At 43.1% G+C, this 25,668-nt stretch overlaps 1 protein-coding gene across 1 annotated transcript in view; it reads left to right on the forward strand.

The window, feature by feature from the left end:
* The window catches only part of ZNF346 (zinc finger protein 346), a 44,020-nt gene extending 23,024 nt beyond the window's left edge, over positions 1-20,996 (forward strand). The window contains exons 5-7 of the mRNA XM_077265719.1: positions 4,926-5,177; positions 10,118-10,211; positions 19,049-20,996. Of these exons, the coding sequence (XP_077121834.1) occupies positions 4,926-5,177; positions 10,118-10,211; positions 19,049-19,376 (674 nt within the window). The 3' untranslated portion in view covers positions 19,377-20,996. The remainder of the gene's footprint in view (positions 1-4,925; positions 5,178-10,117; positions 10,212-19,048) is intronic.
* The last annotated feature ends 4,672 nt before the right edge of the window (positions 20,997-25,668 follow it).

Below are 25,668 nucleotides of genomic sequence, written 5' to 3' on the forward strand. Positions count from 1 at the left end.
GGCCTGATGGAAGTCTGTTTCTTCCCGGCCTTGGGACTGCTTTGGGACGTCCCATGGTTCCTGTGTCCCCCAATGAGAGGCGATAAAGAAAACAGGATTTTTGGTTGCTTAACGTAAAATCTGTTTCTTGGAGCCTCCATTGGGGGACACAGCACCCTCCCAACGTTTCTCAGTTTCTGTTTTATGTTCTATGACTGTTCTCACGATTACAGTTCTCAAGTTTGTGGTTATGATTTTCAACCTTGTTATTTATCTCCTACTGCTTTCTCACTAACTGAAGAGTATAATGCCAGTCGGTGGGGTGTACACTGCAGAGGAGGAGCTAACTTTATTTGCATAGTGTCAGCCTCCTAGATTCAGCAGCATACACCCATGGTTCCTGTGTCCCCCAATGGAGGCTCCAAGAAACAGATTTTACGGTAAGCAACCAAAAATCCTGTTTTTTGTTAGATCACTTACAAAAAAAACTTCAGTAGATTGTGATACAGTGAATAGTGTCAATCAACATTCTAAGTGGGGTTATTTAGTGAAATGCGCAAATCCGCCTTTGGGTTTGGCTCTTGCTTTTATAGCCTTTATTATGCAGTAACAATGACCGTCTAACTTATTTCACCTGGTCAGTTTGATAACAGTAATTCCAAATTTACATCTCGCCCACATATGGAGTACGTGTACAGTGGCTGTCGGCTGGTCTCCCTGCCCCCTCCCATCTACCCCCACAAGTTTTTTAGCCTATCTTTTTCTATCACATCTTTGTTCAATATTAACCTCTTCGTGACTGAGCGAATTTTGACCTTACTGACCAACACGTCAACGGATCCCACTGATTCTGAGATTTTTCTTGTGACATTTTGTTCTTCATAGTAGTAATATTTCTTCAATACTACTTGCGTTTATTTGTGAAATTATTGGAAATTTGGTGAAAAATTTGCAATTTTCAAACTTTTAATTCTTATTCCCTTAAATCAGAAAGTTATGTTACATAAAATAGTTAATAAATAACATTTCCCACATGTCAACTTTACATCTGTATCATGTTTGAAACTTTTTTTTTTTTTGTTAGGAAATTAGAAGGGTGAAAAATTGATAAGCAATTTCTAATTTTTCCATCAAGATTTACAAAACCATTTTATTAGGGACCACATCACATTTGAATTAACTTTGAGGGGTCTATTTGACAGAAAATACCCAAAAGTGACACCTTTCCAAATAAAAAAACTGCACCCCTCAAAGTACTCAAAACCACATTCAAGAAGTTTATTAATCTTCCCGGTTGTTCACAGGATCTAATGCAATGTGGAAAGAAAAAATGAACATATAACTTTTTTCACAAAAATTTTTTTACTTTAGCTCCAAATTTTATTTTTACAAGGGTAACAGGAGTAAATGAACCCCAAAATTTGTTGTGCAGATTCCCCATATGTGGGGGGAATACTATTTGGGTGCACAGCAGGTGGACTGTTTAACTTTTTGAACGCAAAGATTATTTGAATCGAAAGCAGGCGCCGTGTCGCATGAGCCGCTGATGCGTTGAAACCCCATACAAATGACCCCATTTTGGAAACAAGACCCCTCAAGGAATGTACCGGATCATAAAATGCACCTAGGTTTTAGAGGAGGAAATAAGAAAAAAAAAATTGAAGCAAAAAATGTGGTCAATTCTGTACTTAATATCCCCTATCCTGATGTGTATGGCACCCTCATCCCTACTCTGGTATGCATGGCACCCTCATCCCTACCCTGGTGTGTATGGCCCCTCTCATCCCCATCCTGGTAGGAATGGTCACCCCTCATCCCTATCCTGGTATTCAGGGTCTCATCCTTATCCTGGTATGATTGACGCCATCATGGTATGCGTGGCCCCATCAGAAAAACATTTAAAAAAATCCAGCAGTTGCTTTATGCTTGTAAGCAGCGCATGGCAGGGACGTCATGTGCTTCTTACAAGCGGAAGAACAGCTGCCAGAATACTCGCTGCTCCCCACGCCAGGACTATGTGCATGGAGGGCAGTGAGTATTCATTGCTGTTTAATAGCGAGTACAGTGTCAGCTGTAGCAGCCAGCTTCGTGAAGCTGCCGTGTTTTCACATGTCCCCGATACTTAATGCAATGAATATTCACCACATTCCACCACTATGGAAGTGGAAAGAAGTGAATATTCATTGCCTTAAGTAGCGCGGACACCTGAAAGCCCGGTATGTGCAGGAAGCCTGCAGCTGACACTAAGGCCATGTTCACACTTCGCGGTTTTTACCGCGGATCCGTGGCGATTTTGATGCTGCGGGTCCGCAGCAGTTTCCATAGCGTTTACATTAACATGTAAACCCTATGGAAACCGCAAACCGCAGTGCACATGCTGCAGGAAAAACCGCGCAGAAACGCAGCGGTTTACAACCCGCAGCATGTCACTTCTTTGTGCAGAATCGCTGCGATTCTGCACCCATAGGAATGCATTGAACCGCTAACTTCCCGCATGGGGCTGTGCCCACGATGCGGGAAGTAAGCGAATAATGTGCGGTTGCTACCCTGGGTGGAGGAGAGGAGACTCTCCTCCAGGCCCTGGGAAGCATAAATAGTGTAAAAAAAAAAAAAATTAAAATAAAAAATGATGCTATACTCACCTCTCAGCGCTGCACGCGGCCGTCCGGTCTGGTTGCTGTGCGAGCAGGACCTGCGGTGACGTCGTGGTCACATGACCGTGATGACGCCGTGGTCACATGACCGTGACGTCACGAAGGTCCTTCTCGGCACAGCATCTTTGGAACCGGATCGCCGCGTGCAGCGCCGAGGAGATCCGGACATCAGAGGGTGAGTATAACCAATTTTTATTATTTTTACCATTACTATTGATGCTGCATATTGCTGCATATGCAGCATCAATAGTATAGGAGTAATCCCGCAGCGGAAATCGCAAATCAAAACGCGATAAATCTGCAGGGATAACCGCAGCGGTTTTGCCCTGCAGATTTATCAATTCCGCTGCGGGAGGACCCGCAGAGCACGCCGCAGAGTGTGCACATAGCCTAAAGAGCAATGAATACTCACTGCCCTCCATGCACATAGTCCTGGCGTGGGGAACAGTGAGTATTCCAGCAGCTGTCCTAGGCTTGTAAGCAGCGCATGACGTCCCTGCCATGCTCTGCTTACAAGCATAAAGCAGCAGGTGGCATGGGAACAAGACGCTGCGAGGTAGCGCAGGAAGGTAAGTGTAATGGTTGGTTTTTGTTTTGTTTTTTAAAGTAAGGAGTGACGTTTTGGAATGCAGACTTTAATGGTATGGTCTGCGGGCATTAGGTCACGTTTGGAGAGCCTCTGATGTGCCTAAACAGTGAATAAACAAACAAACCCACAAGTTACCCAGTTTCGGAAATTAGACCCCTAAAGGCTGTCATCCAGGTGTATAGTGAGCATTTTGGACCCACAGGTACTACAAAGAATTTGATATTAGGTCATCATATTGAAAAGTTTCATCATTTTTTTTCACGGAAATGTTTTCGCCCCATATTTAAATTTTCACAATGGATAATAGGAGAAAATGGACCTTTATAATTTGTTGTGCAATTTGTCCCGAACACGACTATACCCCATATGTGGTCAAAAACTTTTGCTTGGGCACATGGCAGGGCTAGGAAAGGAAAGAGCGCGATTTGCCTGGGATAGATTATGAATGTCATGTCGCATTTCAAGAGCCCCTGGCATGAAAACAGTAGACACCTCCACAAGTGACCCCATTTTGCAAACTAGACTCCTCAAGGAATTCATCTAGGGGTGTAGTGAGTATGGTGCCTTACCATTGGGACCCGTAATTCTCATCGTGGGGGTTGGGTGAGGGCTTATTTTTTGCGCGCTGAGCTGACGCTTTTAATGATGCCATTTCAGTGCAGATACGATCTTTTGATCGCCCATTATTGCAGTTTAATGCAGTATCGTGGCGACCAAAAAATGTAATTCTGGTGTGTTGAATTTTTTTTTTTCTTCTCACTACGTCGTTTAGCAATCAAGTTTAATTTTTATTTTTTTTTTATTGATAGATCGGGCGATTCTGACTGCGGCGATACCAGATATGTGTATATTTGATTTTTTTTGTTTTATTTTGAATGGGGCAAAAGGGGGGTGATTTGGCTCTGCTACATAGGAGCGATGCGCAAGATCGTTCCTATGTAGCAGATTTACTGCATTGCTATGGGCGCCGACCACAGGGTGGCGCTCACAGCAATCTGACATCAACAACCATAGAGGTCTTCAGAAGAGCTCTGGTTGTTATGCCAACGCACCGATGACCCCTGATCACGTGACGGGGGTCACCGGTGCGTGCATTTCTGGCCCGATGACCGGAAGCCCTTGTTAAATGCTGCTGTCAGCGTTTGACAGCGGCATTTAACTACTTACTAATGGCGGGTGGATCGCGATTCCACCCGCCGCTATTGCGGGCACATGTTAGCTGTACAAAACAGCTGACATGTCCCGGCTTTGATGCGGGCTCACTGCCGGAGCCCACATCAAAGCAGGGGATCTTATCGGACGTACTATTCCGTCCGATGGCAAAAAGGGGTTAACTGTCCCCGATCAGTCGCAAAAGCTTCTGGGGCCAGAAAATGCAGGGTGTCAGCTGTCATAAGGGAATAAGTACCCTTAATGACCTCCGTTTTAATGCGTATCATCGGTCATTAAGGAGTTAAAGTTTGTTCATGCGCTGCAGTTTTTTTGCCCTGATTTTGGCAATCTAGAATAAATCTTTGTGAACAAGAATGTGAAGGGGTATTCAAATCTTAGCCATGATAGAAATGAATGCAATGACTGAACTGTGATCTTTCCTAATTCTATCCACAATTTCCTGTATATTGTGTTGGTATAGTTTTGGTGACTTTTACAATATGCAAAATTGAGCTGTTGAATAATTCTTCTTCTTCTGTATGTTTGTTTAGGTGTACCACGGGTTCCCAAGCCTGCTGCGCCACGTGTAATTCCAGAAAATACAGATAAATCTGACCCTGAAAAGTTTTGCCAGCTCTGCAGTGCTACCTTCAATAATCCTCACATGGCAGAGCAGCATTACAAGGGCAGGAGACACCTGAAGCAGGAGACTAAAACCAAGCTCATGACTGTTTACAGCAGCTCTGGGAACACGCTTCCGAAAAATGCACCCCTCAATCCAGTAACGCCAGGCTCTGGAGCAAGTGAGTCCTATGCTGAGCCTGATTTTGAAAAACCCATTGTCTTTTTCTTGGATGATTAACAGTTTTGTAGTAGAAAAGATTTTTGTTTCAGTAAGAATTTTATTTGCTCACTTAGTCCAGCTTTATATTAGGGCTTAAAATAAACGGAAATCTGTTTTTTTTTTTTTTTGTTTTTTTTTTTTTTCCTGGCTTCTCCTCAGTACCTCTACATTAATGTACTGCATGAACAGCTAGTCTCTTCTACACTTTACCATATATTGGCAGATGGCAACCTGATTCTGCTAGTGTGCCTGTAAGTTATACCTTTTTGTGTTGGCGTACTAATCCTAAAACTGTTCATACTGTTAGAATCTACTCTATTCTAAATAGATGATTATCCATCTTAGAACTAGGAATTCAGTGATGTTGAGGTGTTTTTCTTAGTTTTGACGTATTACTATGAGGATAAGATTCATTAACACAAGCGTAAAATGAAATAATTCCTCTTGTTTGTGGCTTATGAGGATATGAAAATATGACTATGGCCTGAGATTGTTAGCTGCACAAAACTTAGATAACATCAATGTTCATTTTATCCTGAGGAAGCTATTATATAACCAGTGTGGTCTGGGATTGAATTGCATAGTCAAGATTAGCGCCATCCAGCTCACAAATTCCAATTTTAGGTTTTTATCTTTTAGTTACATTTACTGCTTTTTGTTCTAGTAGCCTGAATACTCACACATTGGTTTAGCTTTCATTCATTTGTTGTCGGGCCTTTATTTTAGGTGGTTTACTTTTGCTGTCTTGCCTGTTAACTTGCATCAATTTTAATTTTCCTTTTTATATAATTTTAAGGTTTTTACAAAGGCCATTTAAATGGGTTGTTCAGGGTTTTTCAAAATTGGGCTCAGGTCAGAAAATGTATAAAACAATACAAAAAAAATTGTATTAGCTCCCCTGTTCCAGTGCCATTATTCAGTGGTACCCCACTGTCCTGCTCATAACGGCTGCGGCCAGTTACTGTCCTCCGTGATCTTACAGGCATGTGACTACTGAGGGCAATGATTGAGAAGAGTGCCCCCTGCACCTAGGATAATCCCTAATCTTTTAAATCCTATGACTCCTGTTAGCTATTTTTTTTCTTTTTCTGAAACCACAAGTACATTTTATTTTTCTTTGCATTGGAGGGATTTCTTTGAACAAATGTGGCGTAATGGTTCCCACTCAGATTTCGGACAGTTGGGCAGCTTGGGAATGCTCTTTGGGGCTAACATTTATGTTCTTACCCTGATTTCTTCTTTAATGCCAGTCAGTAACCGGTACATGTAAATGTGTTGTTGTACTGAATAGATAATGTAGGTTTGAATCACTTGGAAGATGTGATTGTGTTTCCTCAAAAATAAAACATTGTTTCCTGAATTCGTCAAGAAATAAAAAGTGTTAATGTTTTTAAACGCACAATTTGTCTATTATTTTTTTAAAACGATTATTTTTAATATACTGGTAATATAGTAAAAATAAGTCATCTCTAGCTTCTCAGCAACAAAATGTAAATTTAAGCACTTCAAATAATAAAGTTCTTGTGGGATGTTAAATGTGTTTCTCACTTGGTAAATATTGGTGTATCAGATCTTAAATGCATGCTTGGTTCCTTGGATTCGACCTATTATTAACAATTTAGACCAATTACAAGCTGCCTGTATAAGGAATGAACTCTCACCGCAAAGCTTGTAGTCTTTGTTCTCCACAATACAGGCTTATTAAGTCTAAGGGCCCCTTCACACTGTGCAATCAAAGTCTGAACGAGCGTTCGATTTGTGACGTTTATCCGTCCTCGTTCCGAGGTTGCAAAGTGTGACATGGCGTTACGATTTGCGACGCAGCCCAGCATCGTACGATGTGAAAGAAAGAGCAGAACTTTCTTTCGTCGTAAATGTCTCGCTGTGGCGGTCGAAATCGTAGTATGTGACGGCGGTCATACGAGCTCGTAATGCGACTACGTGGGTTGGGCTTCCGCATACCTGTCTCCTGATTGGGCGTGACGTTTTAGCACGCCCATGCTGGTAATACGTCACGCTCGGAGTCGTAGGACTATGGCGGTGTGAAGGGTAGCGTACGATTGCGACGCGTGACGTTCACATCGCAACTACGTCAGAAAAAGCGTTAACATCGTAGAGTGTGACCGCTGGCTACGAGCTCGTACTGCGATGTCGAATATGACGCAAATGCGTCGTAATCGTAGCAGAATCGACCAGTGTGAAGGGGCCCTAAAGGTTGGCATACACATTAGATGACTGTCTGACAAAACAGCCCATTTCTGCTATCATAGTTGGGAGCTTTCACCTGATGGCAGATGTTGGAGGTGTTTAAAAATTCTGGCATAGAAGCTTTAAAAACTTGCAAAATTTAGGCTCAATTTGGAGTTGCGCCTAAATTTTCCAACTTTTGGCATCTTTACGTCAGTTTTTCCCAACTTCGGCAAAGTGAATGGGACGTGGTGACTACTACTCGTCAAACTCATGACAGGTGGCAGCGTTTGCTACTACACAAATCTAGCAGAAAAAGATTGGGATTTGTGGCGAGCGCACACAGAAGTGCCCTCCACATGAATAAGGAGCGTCTGACTCCGGCACACCCCCTCATAAAGACCGGCACGAAAAAAGCTGGTCTTGACAAATTTGACCCTTGGTGTGTAATGCAAGCAGGATTTCCAGCCTTTGCTCAATGCTGATGTATGTAGGGAATATTGCCTTTCCTCTACTACTTTTTGTTCTTTGCTCTTAGTTGGTAACAAAGGAGACTCGATGGTTATGCTCTTACATATGACATGTGGTACCACATGTAAGGCATGGGAAGCTCCCATTAAGATACTGTGGTAAACTGCGTTAATACTTCTAGATACTACATATGCTGTAGCAACACATGTAATGGCACAAATGTCAGCCATATTAAAGTTTTTCAGTGTTTGTATTTAAAGTTTTGCAGTAGACCAAGCAAGTGCAACAAAAATACAGGTAACATGTTTACCCTCAGGTTACTTTTTCGACACCTTTCAAATTGTGTGTCTTGTAAGTTTACTAAGCAAAGTGTCAGACTTTGAGGTGGTCATAATATAGTTTAGGCAGGGCCCACCGACAACCTAGCGAGTGTTCCGAGTCCCTCCTAAAGTCAGATATCAGAAGAAAGAAGGATTGGGCATGTTAGTGTCTGTCAGCGGCTTCCATCCTTTTCCCTTTGAGAAGGCCTTGATGCTTAGCTCAGCGGAACGTGCATGTGTGTATGGGGATTTGGGGTAAGAAGTGACTGTCCACTTAGCGTTTGGCCACCACCTTTACGCTAACATAATTTTTCTGATGTTGATTTAAGGCTCTTAAACCACCAGCCCCTTTCATGTAATTTTAGTAATTGGTCACCTTCTAACGTTTAGCTATTGGGGTGCAGTTTTTACTGTGTTTTCCCACAAATGCACAAAACCGGAGTTTTTTGCCACAGTTTTTGAAAATTAAAGCAACAAAAGAACCTAATCTGGCTGTAATATGTGGAATTTAAATTCACAGTATGAAAACGAACAAGCTTTGGGTTTGCACCTGAAAATCAGGTAACTTGTGAGTTACTGCTTGCATTTCAGAATATTCACAAGTAGCGTGCCATCAAAAACAGCTAGTGATCATACATTAAGGCTATGTGCACACGTAGGAAATGCGGTGCAGTATTTTCTGCACTAAATCTGTATCTCCTGGCGGAATCCCAAGGTGCGGTTTTAGGCCATGTGCACGCGATGCGGATTCTGATGCGTTTTTTTTCCGCAGCGGCTTTGCAAAATCCGCAGTGCAAAACTGCTGCGGTTTTAACTGCGGATTTTTGTGCGGTTTCTTCTGCGGATTCCTCTGCGGGTTTTCAACTGCACTTTCCTATTGGTGCAAGTTGAAATCCGCAGAAAGGAGTGACATGCTCCTTCTTTTTTTTCCGCAGAGAATCCGCATGGATTTTTCTGCATCGTGTGCACTGCGGATTTTGTTTTCCGTAGGGTTACATTGTACTGTACACCGTATGGAAAACTGCTGCGGATCCGCAGCGTCAAATCCGATGCGGATCCGCAGCAAAATCCACAGCGTGTGCACATACCCTTAGTGTGTTTTTTGTGCGGAATTGATGCGGATTTTGTGCAGATTTTACCACTGTGGATTTCTATAATGGAGGGGTGCAGAAACGCTGCAGAACTGCACAAAAGAAGTGACATGCACTTCTTTGAAATCTGCAGCGTTTCTGCGTGGATTTTTCTGCACCATGTGCACAGCTTTTTTTTTTCACATTGATTTTCATTGTACTGTAAATCACAGTGCAGTTCTGCAGCGTTTCTGCTGCAGAAAAAAACGCTTCAAAACTGCACTAAATCTGCATCGTGTGCACATACCCTAAGGGGTGGTGCAACATTTATCACCAACAGGTTGGATGAAAACTGCTTTGGTTTAAAGTTTTTTTGTTTTGTTTTGTTTTTCTTTCTGAGAATTGTTTTTGTCATATAGATTTTGCCGGTAATGTAAGATGGCACAAAGTTGCTGACATAAAGCCTGTTGGTTTCTTTTTACTCTGAGATGGAAGCCGTGAAACATCTGAGCACTGAAGTGGCAGGGCATATGCTTTACCATTGCTTCCTTCAAACTCCTATGTGCAATTCTGTGGCTGAGGAAACAGAAGTCCTCTATATATTAGGTGGTAAATGCTTTTGTACTAAATTACCTTTTATAACCAGTCTTTAAAAAAAAAAAAAAAAAAAAGATACTCGTTAGTAGGCCATCTTGGAACTGCACCTAGAATTGTTTCCAGAGTCTGCAGCAGCAGTAGTCCAGCATTGCAGACAGACTTGCCGTTGTGATTCATCCTTTTCTTGTGTCTTTTATCCATAAACTTTTGGGTAGCAGGTCATAATAAATACTTGCCATTCCTGTGTCTTTCAGCCGGAAACTGGTACAGCTGTGATACATGCAATGTTGTTCTGAATTCTATAGAGCAGTATGAGGCTCACGTCAGTGGATCCAAACACAAGAACAAGTAAGTATTATTTTAGTATCACATTACTCTTCCTATTACATTACCTATACAGGTAGTCCTCGACTTACGACGTTGATCCGTTCCTACGCGGCGTCGTAAACCGAATTTCGATGCAAGTCGGACCATACGTTCATACAGTACTGTACCATAATAACAGTACAGTACTGCAAACACAGCCTATCCAAACACCTATCCTAACACCGTACCCAACATAATTAGGGTGTTATGGCGTGCAGGAGACTCGTTTTCCTCGTGTAACCGGGTACAGTGTACAGTACTGGACTCTATTCTTCCGCCACTACACGTAGTTGCACGTAGTTCGACTTACGACGCAAAACCACGTAAGTCGGAATGAGGTCGTATAAAGCGTCGTAACCACGAAACGATGTAACTCGAGACCGTTGTAACCCGAGGACTAACTGTATAGACTAAGCTGTCAGACTTTTGTCAGATTCTGTTTATCTTCACGGAAGCGACTAAGTATTAAATCTAAAGTGCAGTGGGAGAATCCTGATCAGTAAGGACAGTATTTTTGACTCCTCAAAACTTTCTCCCAGAAGGTGTTATGTGTAAACCATTTATGGCCATGTTTAATAAAGTATATCATTACTATGATTTGTGGGGGTACTGTATCTCTAATATACGGCAGGTTGCTTTTGGAGTTAGTGGTGTACTATACGCCCACAATTCCATTTTAGCTTGTGGTCTACCTTAAACTCAACTTGACCCAGACATGGCTAAAATAGCAGCCAATTTCATCACAGATTTAATTTTTCAAGCACAAAATAATTGAGCAATAAAAGAAAGTCTATATGAATGACAATTTTTCTCTGCTCAAAGTGTTAGACTTTGGGACCAAATCAAGGCTATATATGCTTAAATATGTTTGCCGATGAAAACAAGTGATCTCATGATAGGTGGCAACTTATTGATCAGTGGGTGTCAGACCATTAGGCCCCCACATTGTGACATAAAGGGTAACTCTCATTCGCTGTCAGAATGGTGTAATATATTTATCACCTATTCTATGGATAACTCATTTTAACTGCTAAGGGTATGTGCACACGTTGCGGATTTCCTGCGGATCCGCAGCGGTTTTTGCGGTGCAGAAACGCTGCAGATCTGCAAGTGATTTACAGTACAATGTAAATCAGTGGCAAAAAAAAATGCTGTGCTACTGGTGCGGAAAATTCCGTGCGGAAACGCTGTGGATTAAAAGAAGTAGCATGTCACTACTTTTTTGCGGATCTGCAGCGGTTTTGTACCCATTCCATTATAGAAATCCGCAGGGGTAAAAAATGCAGTACATCCGCACAAAAAACGCATCAAATCCGCACCTGCGTTTTCTGCCAAGAGATGCAGAATCCGCACCAGAAATTCCTAAGCCTAATCTGCAACGTGTGCACATAGCCTAAAGAAGCTGGCTCTGTTACTGTTATGTAAATCAAAGGGGTTTTCCCCATAAACAAAGTACACTTTGATCAATAGATCTTGAAATAATAATAACTTCCACAATTGGATGTTTAAAATAAAATGTTCCTGTGCTGAGATAATCTTACAAATGTGCCCCTGCTGTCTTCTGTGTAATGGCTGTGTCTGACCGTGCAGAAACATGGTCTGATTATACCACAGCTCCTGGCAGGAGGTAGAAAAAGAGTTTATAGACATTACATCACGGTATCACAGCTGATTCTTTCTGTGAGGTAAAATATTTCGCTGCCTTCTTAAAAACTTGTTTTACCTCACAGAAAGAATAAGCTGCAATTATATGCTGTAATGTCTGTATAATCCTTTGCATCCTCCCCTGCCTAGGAGCTGTGGTATATCTGACCATGTTGCCTATTGGATGGACACATCCACAGAAGGGTACATTTAGAGGAATATCTCGTGGCAGGAACATTTTTTAACATATGATCTATTAATTAAAATGTACTTTGTTCATGGGTCAACCCCTTTTAAGGGTTTTCTCCTCATGATGAATAGGCAAAATTGTAACATGCTTGAAAAAACAAGCAAAATAATTTACTACTTGCTAAAAATCCTCTTTGTATTTAATAAAATTACAAATCCCTCCTTTTTGAGAACAGCTTGTAGGTCATCATTCTCTGTCCAGTCTCAGAGGTAGCCAGTTTCCTAGACAAGGAGCGCAGCGCGTAAAGACTTCTCCTGTAGAGCTTCTGGTCACTGTTCTGATTTTAAACAGTTTCAGTTCCTTTCAGTTCCCCTGCGCTTTTTTGATGCTCCAGAGGGAAGCTTTCTCTGTAGCATCTGGGAGAGCGTGGCTTGGGCCAACTATTAAGCCATGCCAATGGTCCAAACTGTCAATCATCTGGTGCACACCCGTTATACACTCAGCAAGCAGAAAGTCAGTAGGTCTTCAGGAGTTCACTGCTTCCCCGCCAATCGTGAGAATAATTGTTACTAATCTCATCTAAATGCCGACCATTTTCCGACCAGAAATTTACACGTAGCAAGGATTTTTGGATCCACAGCATATCCGTTCTGTTGAGGATTGTGCAGACCAGGGGTGGGAAACCTCAGACCCATAGGCCATTCACGGCCCCTCGATAACCTTTTCTTCGGCCCTTGGGCAGATTCCAAGAGACCGCAATGCTTTGGCTGACAGCTGTATTTTGACATCCTTGGGCCCATTAATTTTTGCTCTCCGATCTCGCGCACGCAGTGTTCACTACTGAACGCTGACCTGCGTGCAATGAAAGATTACATACTGACGCCAGTGTTAGCATGAGGACGTACTTTGTGAGCGGAGTTAGGGCATGATTTGTACGACCCCAAAGGATGTTATAAATATCCAAATGGCCCTTGATAGAAATAAGGTTCCCCACTGCTGGTGTAGACAACAATATCTACAATCAAGTTTGATGTTGTCCAAGCACGCTCGTGTCCTATTCAATGGGAAATTGCGCTTTTTTAAAAAAAAAATGTTTTCTTTGTAGAAGTTATCATTCTCTGAGGACGAGGAGGAAAAAACAAAAGTGCAAAAATAAAATTTGGCCGCAGTGCGAAGGGGTTGAAAGTATGCATTTAGTTATCTATTTTTGCTTTTTAGAACATATGGATATTATGAGGCTAATCAGTAACCAGCCAAAGCAGGGAGACCTTAACAAGCAGTGTCTGGTAGACTAGTCCTTCACTGTAGTACCGGTGTGGCCAGTTGTTCTCTAATAGGACTGGAAAAGTTATTAGTCTATTTATATAATGGCCTTAAATTGTCTGTCATCCACTTCCGTCTGGAGGGCCTCGAATCGCACAATTCACCACGCCGCACCGGAAGTACGTCGACCGCCATATTGGAATACACAAGTGATGGGTATTCCAATATGCCACCCGCTGGTGGTACCAGGCCCTTGCACAGTACCACCAACGGGTCATCGCCGGACCTTCCGGGTCGGCGGGGGAGCGGCAGCTGTCCATTATACTCACCTGCTCCCGGCGCGTCTCTGCATGTCCCTGCTTCTCCGGCGCCGTTAGCTTATTCCTGTGCTCAGCGCAACGATGTGACCGCTGAACATAGGAAGAAGCTGCCGGCTCACGGAGACCATCTGTCAGTGAGAAGCTGCCAGGTACCGCGTCGGGAGCAGGTGAGTATAACGGGGGGAGGGTGAGCATTCCGATTCACCTGTCCCGGGTACACCGCAGTGCGCCGCTCGGTCTTCCGTGTCCTCTGGCTGTGACATTCAGGTCAGAGGGCGTGATGACGTGTTTAGTGTGTGCCGCCCTCTGCCTGAACAGTCACTGCAGAGACTCGGAAGACGGCGGTGGAACAGGTGAATATCGCAAGTGTCGGGGGGCCTGCTCAGGACAAGAGGTGAGTATGTTTTTTTTGTTTTTGGTTTTTTTTATCGCAGCACATGGGGCACATGTTTCTATAGAGCATCTTTTTCGGCCATAATCAACCATTATGCAGCCTTATATGGGGCACATTTTCTATGGAGCATCTTATGGGGCCATAATCAACCTTTATGCCGCTTTATATGGGGCTTGGGGACGAGAGAATCTTGAGTGCTGCAAAGCCTGTCCCCATTGGGACGTCACCACCCTATCGCATCGGGCCTCCATCTAGTATTTTATATTTGTTGGACTATTAGTAGATGTCTGTTCAATTAGTAACTGAGTTTAGTATCAATCTGCACAATTGTGAACACTGCTGTGACTTAGGCCGGGTTCACATTTGTGTTCGGGGACTTCGCGGAGGTCTGCGTATATCCTCCGTTAAACCCCGCCTACTTCCGCATACTTCTGCATGCGTCCTGCATTCCTATCTTTAACATTGGGTACTCAGGACATGCAGATGTATGCGGATGCGTCGTTTTGACGCACCCACCGTCTGCACAAGACGCAACTTGTTGCGTTCCTGTGCGGTCGGCCAGCCTGTCAAAACACATCCGCATGTCCTGCTTACCCAATGCTAAAGATAGGTACGCAGGACGCATGTAAAGTAGGCGGGGCTTAACTGAGGACGTACGCAGCCCTTCGCAAAGCCCCGAACGCAAATGTGAACTTAGCCTTACAAAACATGGTGTGGTGCAGGATCGACTGAAGAAAGGTTAATGCAATATACTGTATTTTTCTGACTATAAGACCCACCGAACTATAAAACGCTTTAGAAGAGGGAAATTGATTATGCCGAGATAAGCTGCTGGAATACTCATGCTCCCCACCCCTTACCAACCTCCACCGTACTAGTACTGCAGAGGTCAGATCCCCTGCTTTGACGTGGGCTCCGGCGGTGAGCCCTCATCAAGGCCGGGACATGTCAGCTGTTTTGAACAGCTGACATGTGCCCGCAATAGCGTCGGGTGGAATCGCAATTCACCCGCCGCTATTAACTAGTTAAATGCCCCTGTCAAACGCTGACAGCAGCATTTAACTATCGCTTCCAGCCATGGGGCTGGAAATGCGTGCATCGCTGACCCCCGTCAAATGATCGGGGGTCAGCAATGCGTCGGCATAACAACCAGAGGTCTCCTTGAGACCTATGGCTGTTGATGCTGGATTGCTGTGAGTGCCACCCTGTGGTCGGTGCTCATAGCAATGCAGTAAATCTACTACATAGGGGCGATCTATGCATCTCTCCTATGTAGCAGAGCCGATCAAGTTGTGCCAGCTTCTAGCCTCCCATGGAGGCTATTGAAGCATGGCAAAAGTAAAAAAAAAAAAAAAAAAAAAAAAAAGTTTTAAATATGAAAAAAATAAAAAAATATAAAAGTTTAAATCACCCCATTCAAAATAAAACAATAAAAAAAAATCAAACCTACACATATTTGGTATCGCCGCGTTCAGAACTGCCCGATCTATCAATAAAAAAAGCATTAACCTGATCGCTAAACCTCGTAGCGAGAAAAAAATAAAAAACGCCAGAATTAAGGGTTTTTTTTGGTCGCCGCGACATTGCATTAAAATGTAAATAACGGGCGATCAAAAGAACGTATCTGCACCATCATGGTATCATTAGAAACGTCAGCTCGGCACGCAAAAAATAAGCCATCACCTGACCCCAGATCACGAAAAATGGAGACACTACAGGTATTGGAAAATTGCGCAATTTTTTTTTTTTTTTTTAGCAAAAAAGCAAAACAAGTGTGGGATTGCACTTTTTTTGCAATTTCACCTCACTTGGAATTTTTTTCCTAGTTTCTAGTACACGAGATGCTAAAACCAATGATGTTGTTCAAAAGTACAACTTGTCCCGCAAAAAATAAGCCCTCACATTAACGGAAAAATAAAAGTGTTATGGCTCTGGGAAGGAAGGGATTGGAAAACAAAAACACAAAACTGAAAAAGGGCAAGGTCTTGAAGGGGTTAAAGACAATGAATATTCATGGATCTCCACTCCCATGGATGTGGGAAGTAGTGAATATTCACTCTCTCTCTCTTTAATGGCAGGCACACGTGATCGCCCAGCCACTGCAGGAAGGCTGCAGCTAACACTGTGCCTACTATTACAGAAGATGAATATTCACTGCTCCACATGCCAATAGTCCTTCCCACCTCTCTGCGCTGACTTCAGTGCATAGAAATGGGTGGGGCTATGTGTGTGAAAAGCAGTGATTTTTTTTTTTTTTTTTTTTTTTTTTTTTTAACAGCAGCCAGTTCCTGCCTCCTGTGAACGACTCGCCCACCCAGCCGTCACGTCTCTCTTCCCCCCCATCTACAGCCACAGGTGGAACATCCAGATTATAAGGCGCCCATTTGCCTCCCAAATTTTGGAGAAGGTGCGTCTTATAATCCGAAAAATACGGTATTTTTCTGTACACCGACTGTTAGCTCTAAATCAGGAAAGTGCTCAAAAAGAATGTATAGTCAGGAAAAAAAATTGAAATTATTATTTACTAGATGGTAGCCCGATTCTAACGCATCGGGTATTCTAGAATATGTATGTAGTTTATTTATGAAGATTATAGAATAATACATTGAATACACAGGATTCGGCCAGCCGCGTCCAATTAGCGAAGCGTGGTTCAAATCCCGCGCCAATTCACAGCCGGACTGCGCCTGTCGCTGATTGTTCGCGGCCGGCCATGTAGTATATAACAGCCCACGTAGTAAATAGCGCAGCCACGTAGTATATTGCGCAGCCACGTAGTATATTGCGCAGCCACGTAGTATATTGCGCAGCCACGTAGTATATTGCGCAGCCACGTAGTATATTGCGCAGCCACGTAGTATATTGCGCAGCCACGTAGTATATTGCGCAGCCACGTAGTATATTGCGCAGCCCACGGAGTGCATAGCGCAGCCCACGGAGTGCATAGCGCAGCCCACGGAGTGCATAGCGCAGCCCACGGAGTGCATAGCGCAGCCCACATATCGTATAACACACCTCACGTAGTATATAACAGCCCACGCATGCAGTATATAACACAGGATATAACACAGGCCACGTAGCGTATGACACAGGCTACGTAGTATATAACAGCCCTCGCACACAGTATATGACGCAGGCCACGCAGTATTTAGCACAGGCAACGTAGTGTATTGCCCAGCCCACGTAGTGTATTGCCCAGCCCACGTAGTGTATTGCCCAGCCCACGTAGTGTATTGCCCAGCCCACGTAGTGTATTGCCCAGCCCACGTAGTGTATTGCCCAGCCCACGTAGTGTATTGCCCAGCCCACGCAGTATATAGCAATGTGGGCATCATATCCCTGTTAAAAAATAAATAAATAAAGAATTAAAATAAAAATAGTTATATAGTCACCTTCCGTTGGCCCCCGGATGCAGGCGAAGCGGTTACCGACGCTCCTGGCGACGCTCTGGTCCCAAGAGTGCATTGCGGTCTCGCGAAATGATGACGTAGCGGTCTCGCGAGACCACTACGTCATCATCTCGCGAGACCGCAATGCATGTAGCGGTCACCGGAGCGTCGCGAGGAGCGGGAAAGGCCGGTTCCTGATCCGAGGGGTCGACGGACGGTGAGTATATAACGATTTTTTATTTTTTAATTATTTTTAACAATAGATCTTTTTACTATTGATGCCGCATAGGCAGCATCAATAGTAAAAAGTTGGTCACACAGGGTTAATAGCAGCGGTAACGGAGTGCGTTACACCGCGGCATAGCTGAGTGGAGGGGATTATAGAGCGGGCACTGACTGCGGGGAGTAAGAAGCGGCCATTTTGCCGCCGGACTGTGCCCGTTGCTGATTGGTGGCGGCAAAACAGCCACGACCAATCAGCGACTTGGGATTTCCGTGACAGAAGGACAGACAGAAAGACGGAAGTGACTTTTTAAATGGATTTTGAAAATGAAACTTTTTTGTTTCTAATATGTCAGTTTTTTTTTTTGCAGTTTTCACGTCCATTTAGCCTGTGACCCTTAATGCTCTAAATAGCATAGAATCGCACAATTCTCAATAGATAGTAGACACAGCTCCCCCTCCTCTCTCCCTGCACAGTGACCTCTGCACATATCACAGAGCATGTCTAGGAGACTCTCCCATGGATATTAACAACCATCTCCAAACTAAAGTTTCCTGTGGTCCATGTAGCTGTTATCTCTAAATGCTGTAAATGCAAAGTTGTTTCTACCATAGTTATGTACAAAAACAGTAAAAAAAAATCACGTTCTATTGTCTAGTAAAGTAAAATGTAGGCGACACATCTTCTTTTAAGCAGTTTGGCACTACAACTCTTGTTCTACTTGCAAACCGACTGATGAGGAGCATAAACTGGGCTACTGATTTCATTGTATAGCTCATGCCCTCCTATATTATTCAGCTAATAATTTGAAACTTTTTATCTTTAGATGGGTCAAGCAATCAGATGGCGATCCATCTGGGAATTGCATGCCTGTATGTTTTCTGAAGGAACGAACATAAGACGTTTTTGTATGATGATTACACCGTATATTTACTAAATGGTTGAAATTTATAATCACAGTTACTATTAATGATTATGCAGTTCCTGTCACACATTTATTATGAAGTTGATGTTAGTTCAGCCTCCCTGCTTGTCCACATGTAGTTAATTAGCTAATTTAAGAGACTATAGAGGGAAAGTTAATCAGTGTTACCACCTCAGACAGAGATGGTATGGGCTCTGCTGCCCATGTGATGTTCATTATAGAGAAAAAATGAGCAAGGTGAAATTTGGGAATCAGGATGGAGGTTAAACAGCAGCAAAGACGAGACTGAACCACTGGGAAGTAAGTGCACTAAATACAAAAGTATGTACCGGTAGCTTGTGATAATGTATGCTATCAATGAAGTGCTACTTTGCAAAAATGTTCCATGTATACATATATGGACATTAGTAATTATACTGTGTATTCTTGGTGGACGTCTTGCTCACGATCATTTCACATTTCTTTCTCCAGCTTAAAGGCCATGAAAACGCCACACTTGGACAACTTTTCGCCTGGCCTCAAGCGTAAATCATATGGCGGTAATAAATTTTCCAAATCCCCGTTGTCCTCAAGCGCTCCCTCCACAGCTACTGGTTTCTCATCATCTGCAGATGGACTTTCGAATTACTCATCATTCACTGGAAACTTCTCCTCATCGTATGGTCTGTCAAATACAGGACGTACAGCTCCTAGCGAGGCTTTACTTCCACTACCCCCTTATGCTCCACAGACCCAGCAACCATTTATGAAGAGCATGATGGGGTCTGATAACTACAATTATTTCCATCAAAACAACTAGATAATGCTACTATGTATGTCTTGGTTGCTTGAGTGAATTCACACTGTAAGGCCGGGGGTCATATTGTGAGAAACTCTGCACTGTCGCCGGCAATCGGCACTGGAGTGTGTAGCTGCATGTATTTTTATGCAGCCGCACGCTCCGGTACAGACTGCCGGCGACAGTGCCGGGTATTAGGGCGTGAGACTCGCATTGCTCTGGCAAGTGTGCCCCCGCCTTACAGAAATGACCTCGACTGTTCCATACACCTCAATGGAGCTTACAGAGATCCATGTGCTTACCACCAAACGACACGGAGATGAATGGAACAGATTTTGAGTTGTAGAAATTTTGAAACCGTTTTGTGAATCTACGTTAGGAAGCCACAAATATTAATGATGGTGTCCTTTTGTTTTGTTTTTAATTTTAATTAGTTTTGTTTTGGGTTTTTTTTACTACTGTCCTTTTCAACATTTGGCAACATTACACGTGGATTACAGTGTACGTAAAATGAGAGTTTCAAAAGGGAGAAACTGAAATATATCATCCATCTAATGTTATTTGTTTGAAGTTCTTTGGATGTTTTGTGAAGAAGATGCATTTATATGTTTATTTTTTAGGGTATGCGCAAATGTAGCAGATTTGCTGCAGGATTTTTGCAGCATTTCTACAGAGTATTGGCTGTAAAATCCAATTGTGTTACATTTGTATTTGCTGTGGATTCTGTTGTAAATTTACTGTAGATTTTACTCATTTCATTGCAAGGCGGAAAATCCACAAATAATTCTGCACCATAACAAACATAGTGTACACCTGCAGTGCAGATTTTTGTGCCGAAATCCCAAGCAACGTGTAGATGAGAATTTTTGTTAAAGAGGTTGCGCACTACAATGTGTAAGTGGGCAGATCGATTTAAACCTTTCTTCAAATACCTTGTGGTCCCAAATGTGCCTATAAGCAGCGTTGTCGCTGTCCGCTAAGCCCAATTACGTGATCCCCGGCTGCAGCTGCCTCTGATGCTGGTGATGTCATGTCAACGTCCAAAACTGGAAGCTTCACCGCACGTCAAAGCCCGGCATCACGCAAGTTCTCTCCTGCACTGCTTTGATTAGCAGAGTGGAAGCACAAGTGCAAGCGCACATGATGTTGGGCTACCGGTGACGTGCTGAAGCTCTGCCCACAGGGAGACTGGGTCCTGCCTCAGTGATTCCGAGCCAGCTTCCTATTCCAGAAGATGACGTGACATCAGAGACAGCTGCAGTTGGGGGTCTCGTGATGGGGGTGAGTGCACAGCGATTGTGCTTCTCACATTCACATTTGGATAGTCAAGATATTTGAAAAAAGCCTTATTTTCTAGGATTATATTGATCTGCCCACTACATGTTGCAGTGGGCATCTTCTTTAATCTCATATTCTTAGCAGATTTGTTTCATGCAAAGCTGCAATATTTGAAGATAAACTATCGGTGACTGTGACACTGAATAGTTCCCAGTTACTGTAAGCCATTACTGAACCTGCAGGATGTTTACTTATCCACATAACCCTATTAGCCCATTTCATAAAATCTACTTATGTAATCCAACTTTATATTGGTAAACTTTGGCTTTCCATCCAAATTATACTTTTGGTTTTAAAAGTTAATCTTGTTTTCATTTTTATTTCTCAGTAATACTTACAAGTCACAGACTAAAGATGCATCTACACTGAATGATTGTGAATGAGCGTGCAGTGTAATCAGGCTGCCAGTCGCTTGTTCTTGGGGTGAAATGATTTTGTTTCCTTAAGAATAGTCGTTCCTGGCATCACTTCTTTTTGTGTAAGTGGCCTTTGTGTTGTCGAAAACAGTGGTAGCCTAGGCACATTGAACGATCTCTTACCAATTGTTCAGTGTGCATCATTTAGTGCTGTCGGTTTGTGTAAACGGACAATAAAGGGTGTGAGGCAGCAACCGGTTTTATTTGCAAGGGTTGCTGTCTGTCCCCCAGGATGCGCTCAGAAGCTTATTAGATCCGCTGGAGTGCCTTGTGGTCACAAGGCAAAATAAAAGTAAGCATGAACCTAGTCAAGCTATTTGGCCAAGACATTGTTCAGGAAAACCCATTATAGGCTTTTATTTTTTTTAATGGACTGCAGGAAGGTAGTGGGGCCGGTCCGTTTCCTAAAGGCCAGATCTTATGAGGGTGAGCCAGGGCGGCAGTCATGGCTGAGAGCAATCTCGGTATCACACCCTGGCCTCCCCTCACAATACAATAATGTCTATCCTTCTGTGTACCTGGGTCTAAGCACTGTCAGGGTCCACTCTGGGCTGCCTAAGGCTCCTTACAGATGGTACTGCACAAAGAGAGACAGTCCAGCTCAACTTTAACAACAACAGCTTTACTTGGTTCTGTACGCAGCACATCCATATTCTTTACAGTGTGAACATCAGATTCCACAATGCACATTCCTCTTTCCCTGTTCTTTCTATCACACAGCACGTATCTGGGTCAGACAGTCTCATACGGTTCCTCAGATTCCTCCATTTTTAGCTCTGTCACGCTCAGGCGTCCTGCAGTCTGTTTCGCCCTAGACACAAGAACTAAAGCCCCCGAAGTCAGCTGCAAAATGATGAGCGTCCTGTCCTTCTGTGCTGGTGTAACTTCTCCTGCTGTTCTTCCTACTGCCTTCAATACACTATGGGGCCATACTGCCTTTAGCGGTAACGCAGCGTTCTCCCTGTTGAAACTCACTGCGCTAGGGGGGTCCCTCAACCGTTATGACCTGGAACTGAGGGCATCAGCCCATGCGATAAGTTGCCACATAATGGAGCCACCTGCGTCCCTGTACTGTCCTGGCCTTTCTTTCAGCCTCTGTTCCAACACTGCTGTAGTCTGCTGCTGTGGACTTTTCCTGCAGCTCCAATTCTCACCAAATGCTATCACTGCTGCTTGTCCTGGATGGCTGGGCTTCTCCCTTGGCAACGTTACGTGGCCACTGTGTTGTCCTTGGCATTAAGCCCATCTGGACTGTCAGGGCACTCTGGCCCCTCCTGAGCTGTTCAGCTCCCAGGCTACACTGAGCTAAAAAACAGGAAGCTCTCTGTCTTATCCCACATTGGCCCCTCCTAACTTAACTATTCACAAGCTAATTCCCTTATTCCTACTATAATGTATACAGTGCAATGATCTCTGTGCCATCTAGTGGCTAAATTTAGCACTGCGCTTTCCCTAAAATCACACATTAAACATTGTGCCGCAAAAGCTAAAATACTATACATATGTATACAGCACTAGACAAAGAGAATTGTACAATCCTAACCATATTTACATTGTACCTGGACGTGCTTTAAAAAGGGGTTAGATGCTGATACTGTTCATTGTAACCCCTTACACTTACAAGCGGCCCATGGCCACACTTTCTAGTTTAGAAAAAACTCTGCAGAAAGGGTTTGGGTATGTCAGTTCAGAATGTGCAACTTGCGGAGCGGACGGCTCTGCAGAAGCGCAGCCTTCGTGAGTTAACACAGATCCAGCAGAACGAACTCCTTGCACCCTGCAACGTGATACGGTGGCGCCCTCGCCAACCGGACTCCCACAGAATGCTTTGTTTCCTGGCTGCGATCTGGAGGATACCGTGTGCTGTACACTGTGTGTGTGGACATTAAAAACACATTTGCTGTGAACTTTTCCTGTGGTCACTGTCTGTCACACTGAACCAAACCCTCTGCATTACAAGGGGTATTCCCATCTCCAATATCCTATTCCAACAGGTACCAGGTGTAATAATAGCAAATACTTCCAATTAGAAACTTAGTATAGTTCTTCTGATTCACTCTGTCACTTGCTTTGGGGTAAGCCACATAGCTTATCAGAAGAACTATATACTACATTTCTAATTGTAGATATCTGTTAATAATATTACACCTACTACATATGGAGACATGCAGCAGCAGACAATACAGATATGCTGCGTTTTTATGTTCACCAGACAATCTGTCTGGTCAGTCACATCTATTCCTTTACCTCCATCTGAAAACCTTAACCTCTCATCTGATAATTCCTTAGTTGATGGACACCCATCTGTCACAACTTCGTAGTGATTACTAGTTATCTACAAATTGGCACACTACAGACTTTATAAGCAAAGCGGTGAGCTCGCTTTTGTATAACCTGCACTACTTAGGCTTCTTTCACACTTGCGTTTTTAGCAATCCATCGTTTTGGGAAAAAAAACATCCTGCAAATGTGCCTGCAGGATGCATTTTTTTCCCATAGACTTGTATTAGCGACGGATGGCCACACGTCGCGTCCGTCGTGCAATGGATCAGTCGTGTTTTGGCGGATCATCGGCACGAAAAAAACGTTCAAGAGAACGTTGTTTTTTTTGTCACGTCCGCCATTCTCTACCGCGCATGCGCGGCCGAGACTCCGCCCCCTCTTCCCCGGACTTCAGAATGGGCAGCGGATGCGTTGAAAAACTTCATCTGCTGCCCACGTCGTGCACAAATTTCACAACGTACTTCGGCCCGACGCATAGCGACGGACCTGTACCGACGCAAGTGTGAAAGTAGCCTTAGTCGCCTTCAGTTCATCACACAGTTGCATGCAGTGTCCCTCCCAATTTACAGTTTGACACCACTGAGATTGCAACAGCTGACAAAATGTCTAAATTACGGTAAATAAAACCACTTTAAAGGGCCATTTATGCTGCAATGTTATAAACCAACATTCCTAGGTATACACATTTCATGATAATTTTTTTTAGTACAAAACAGACTGACAATCACCAGAGGAACGTGTAAATATGCTCGTTCCTCAGGTTGTTCTCCAAAAAAAAAAATCCTGGTTCTTTGCAGCTCATCATCCTGTGTGACTATAGGACTTGCACTGCTGAGATAAGTCTGCCTATCCACACTGAATGATCTATTGCAGGTTGCTCAGTGTGCAGACATAAAAGCGGTCTCCCTGTGTAAACAGGCTGTTAAATGACCGATGATCCGCAAGCAAGCTGCTCATTTGCGTCCTAAAATCCATTCCATTCATCTAAATGCGGCTGATTTGACTACAAGCACGGGGATGTTTAAAACCCGAATGATATTCAAGGGGCAGTCACAGCAGTTTCTGCAACAAGTGCACCATATAATGGATCCTTTGGGTTGTTTTAGAAGATCACAATCACTGTTTTTTCTCTGTGTGCCTGTTACTAAGGGAAGAATTGCAGCGAGTGAATAAGGATGAGCTGGCCTTCTCCTGTCCAGTGTAGAAAGTATGCTCACAGACGAACGTGATTCACCGTCCTCTAATTATTATGCTATATTATAATCTCATGGATTCGAAAATGGGAAAAATATGATGGATATCATTGGTGAAGTAAATAGGACCTGAATGCCAAATTGCTTGGCTTTTCTTCCACATTTTGTAGAAGTGCCTAATGTGTAATCCTCTTTACCAGTGTCATTGCAATGGTGTGTTTTTTGTAATCGGTCACTAGGTGGCAGAGACAATCCAACAATTGGCTTCTTGATGTCTTCAGAGCTAATATTTTTCTGAAAGGTGGATTGGCTATACAAACCTGCTGACACTTGTGTGATTTAGGCTAGGCCTACCCCGGTCACTTTTCATTGATTGCATTATCACGTTGTAATTAATGATTGTGTGGTCATGCAACTATGCACAAAGCAATGACAAATTGTCCCACATAGATTAGAAAATCAAAGACATCTACAACTCATTTGCGTCACATAATTTCTTTTTTTTTTCCTCGTCTGTCTCGTATGAACATAACCAAAAAACAGAAGTTATTGATTTGATGGCATGCTATTTTTTTTAAGATTAAGCAACAGCATCATTGGAAGATACCTATGTAGAACTGTGTTTTTTTTCCCAACATTTTTTTTTTAATTTCTATTTCAGTTTCTTTAATCTGCTATCAACGGGATCTGGTAAAACTTCTCGAAAAGAGCCTAGAATAAAATAACACTGACATGTAGTAGTAGAATTTGCAGAGAGTGTTCCTAGTTGCTTCATTCTGCTTCCAGTCTTGAAAACGTAAAAAAATGTTTGTTTTTTTTGACTGGATTTTCTAGATTCAGATTTCCGATTTCAAGAAATTTCACTGTTTTACTATGGAATGGCTATTGCGTTTTTTTTGTTTTTGATGTGTTTTTTATTTGGTAAATTATAGGGTTTTTACAGGAGATATTTGTAAATGGTTGAACTGACCAGAGGAGTATTGGACATGTACAGTATATATAAAGTGATAATACTCTTTCAGCTCTGTCAATCCTTGTGGACGAAGTACACTAAGAATGAAAAGCTCTGACTTGTATTTACCC

Source organism: Ranitomeya variabilis, chromosome 5, assembly GCF_051348905.1.
Source record: "Ranitomeya variabilis isolate aRanVar5 chromosome 5, aRanVar5.hap1, whole genome shotgun sequence".
NCBI classification, from domain to species: domain Eukaryota; kingdom Metazoa; phylum Chordata; class Amphibia; order Anura; family Dendrobatidae; genus Ranitomeya; species Ranitomeya variabilis.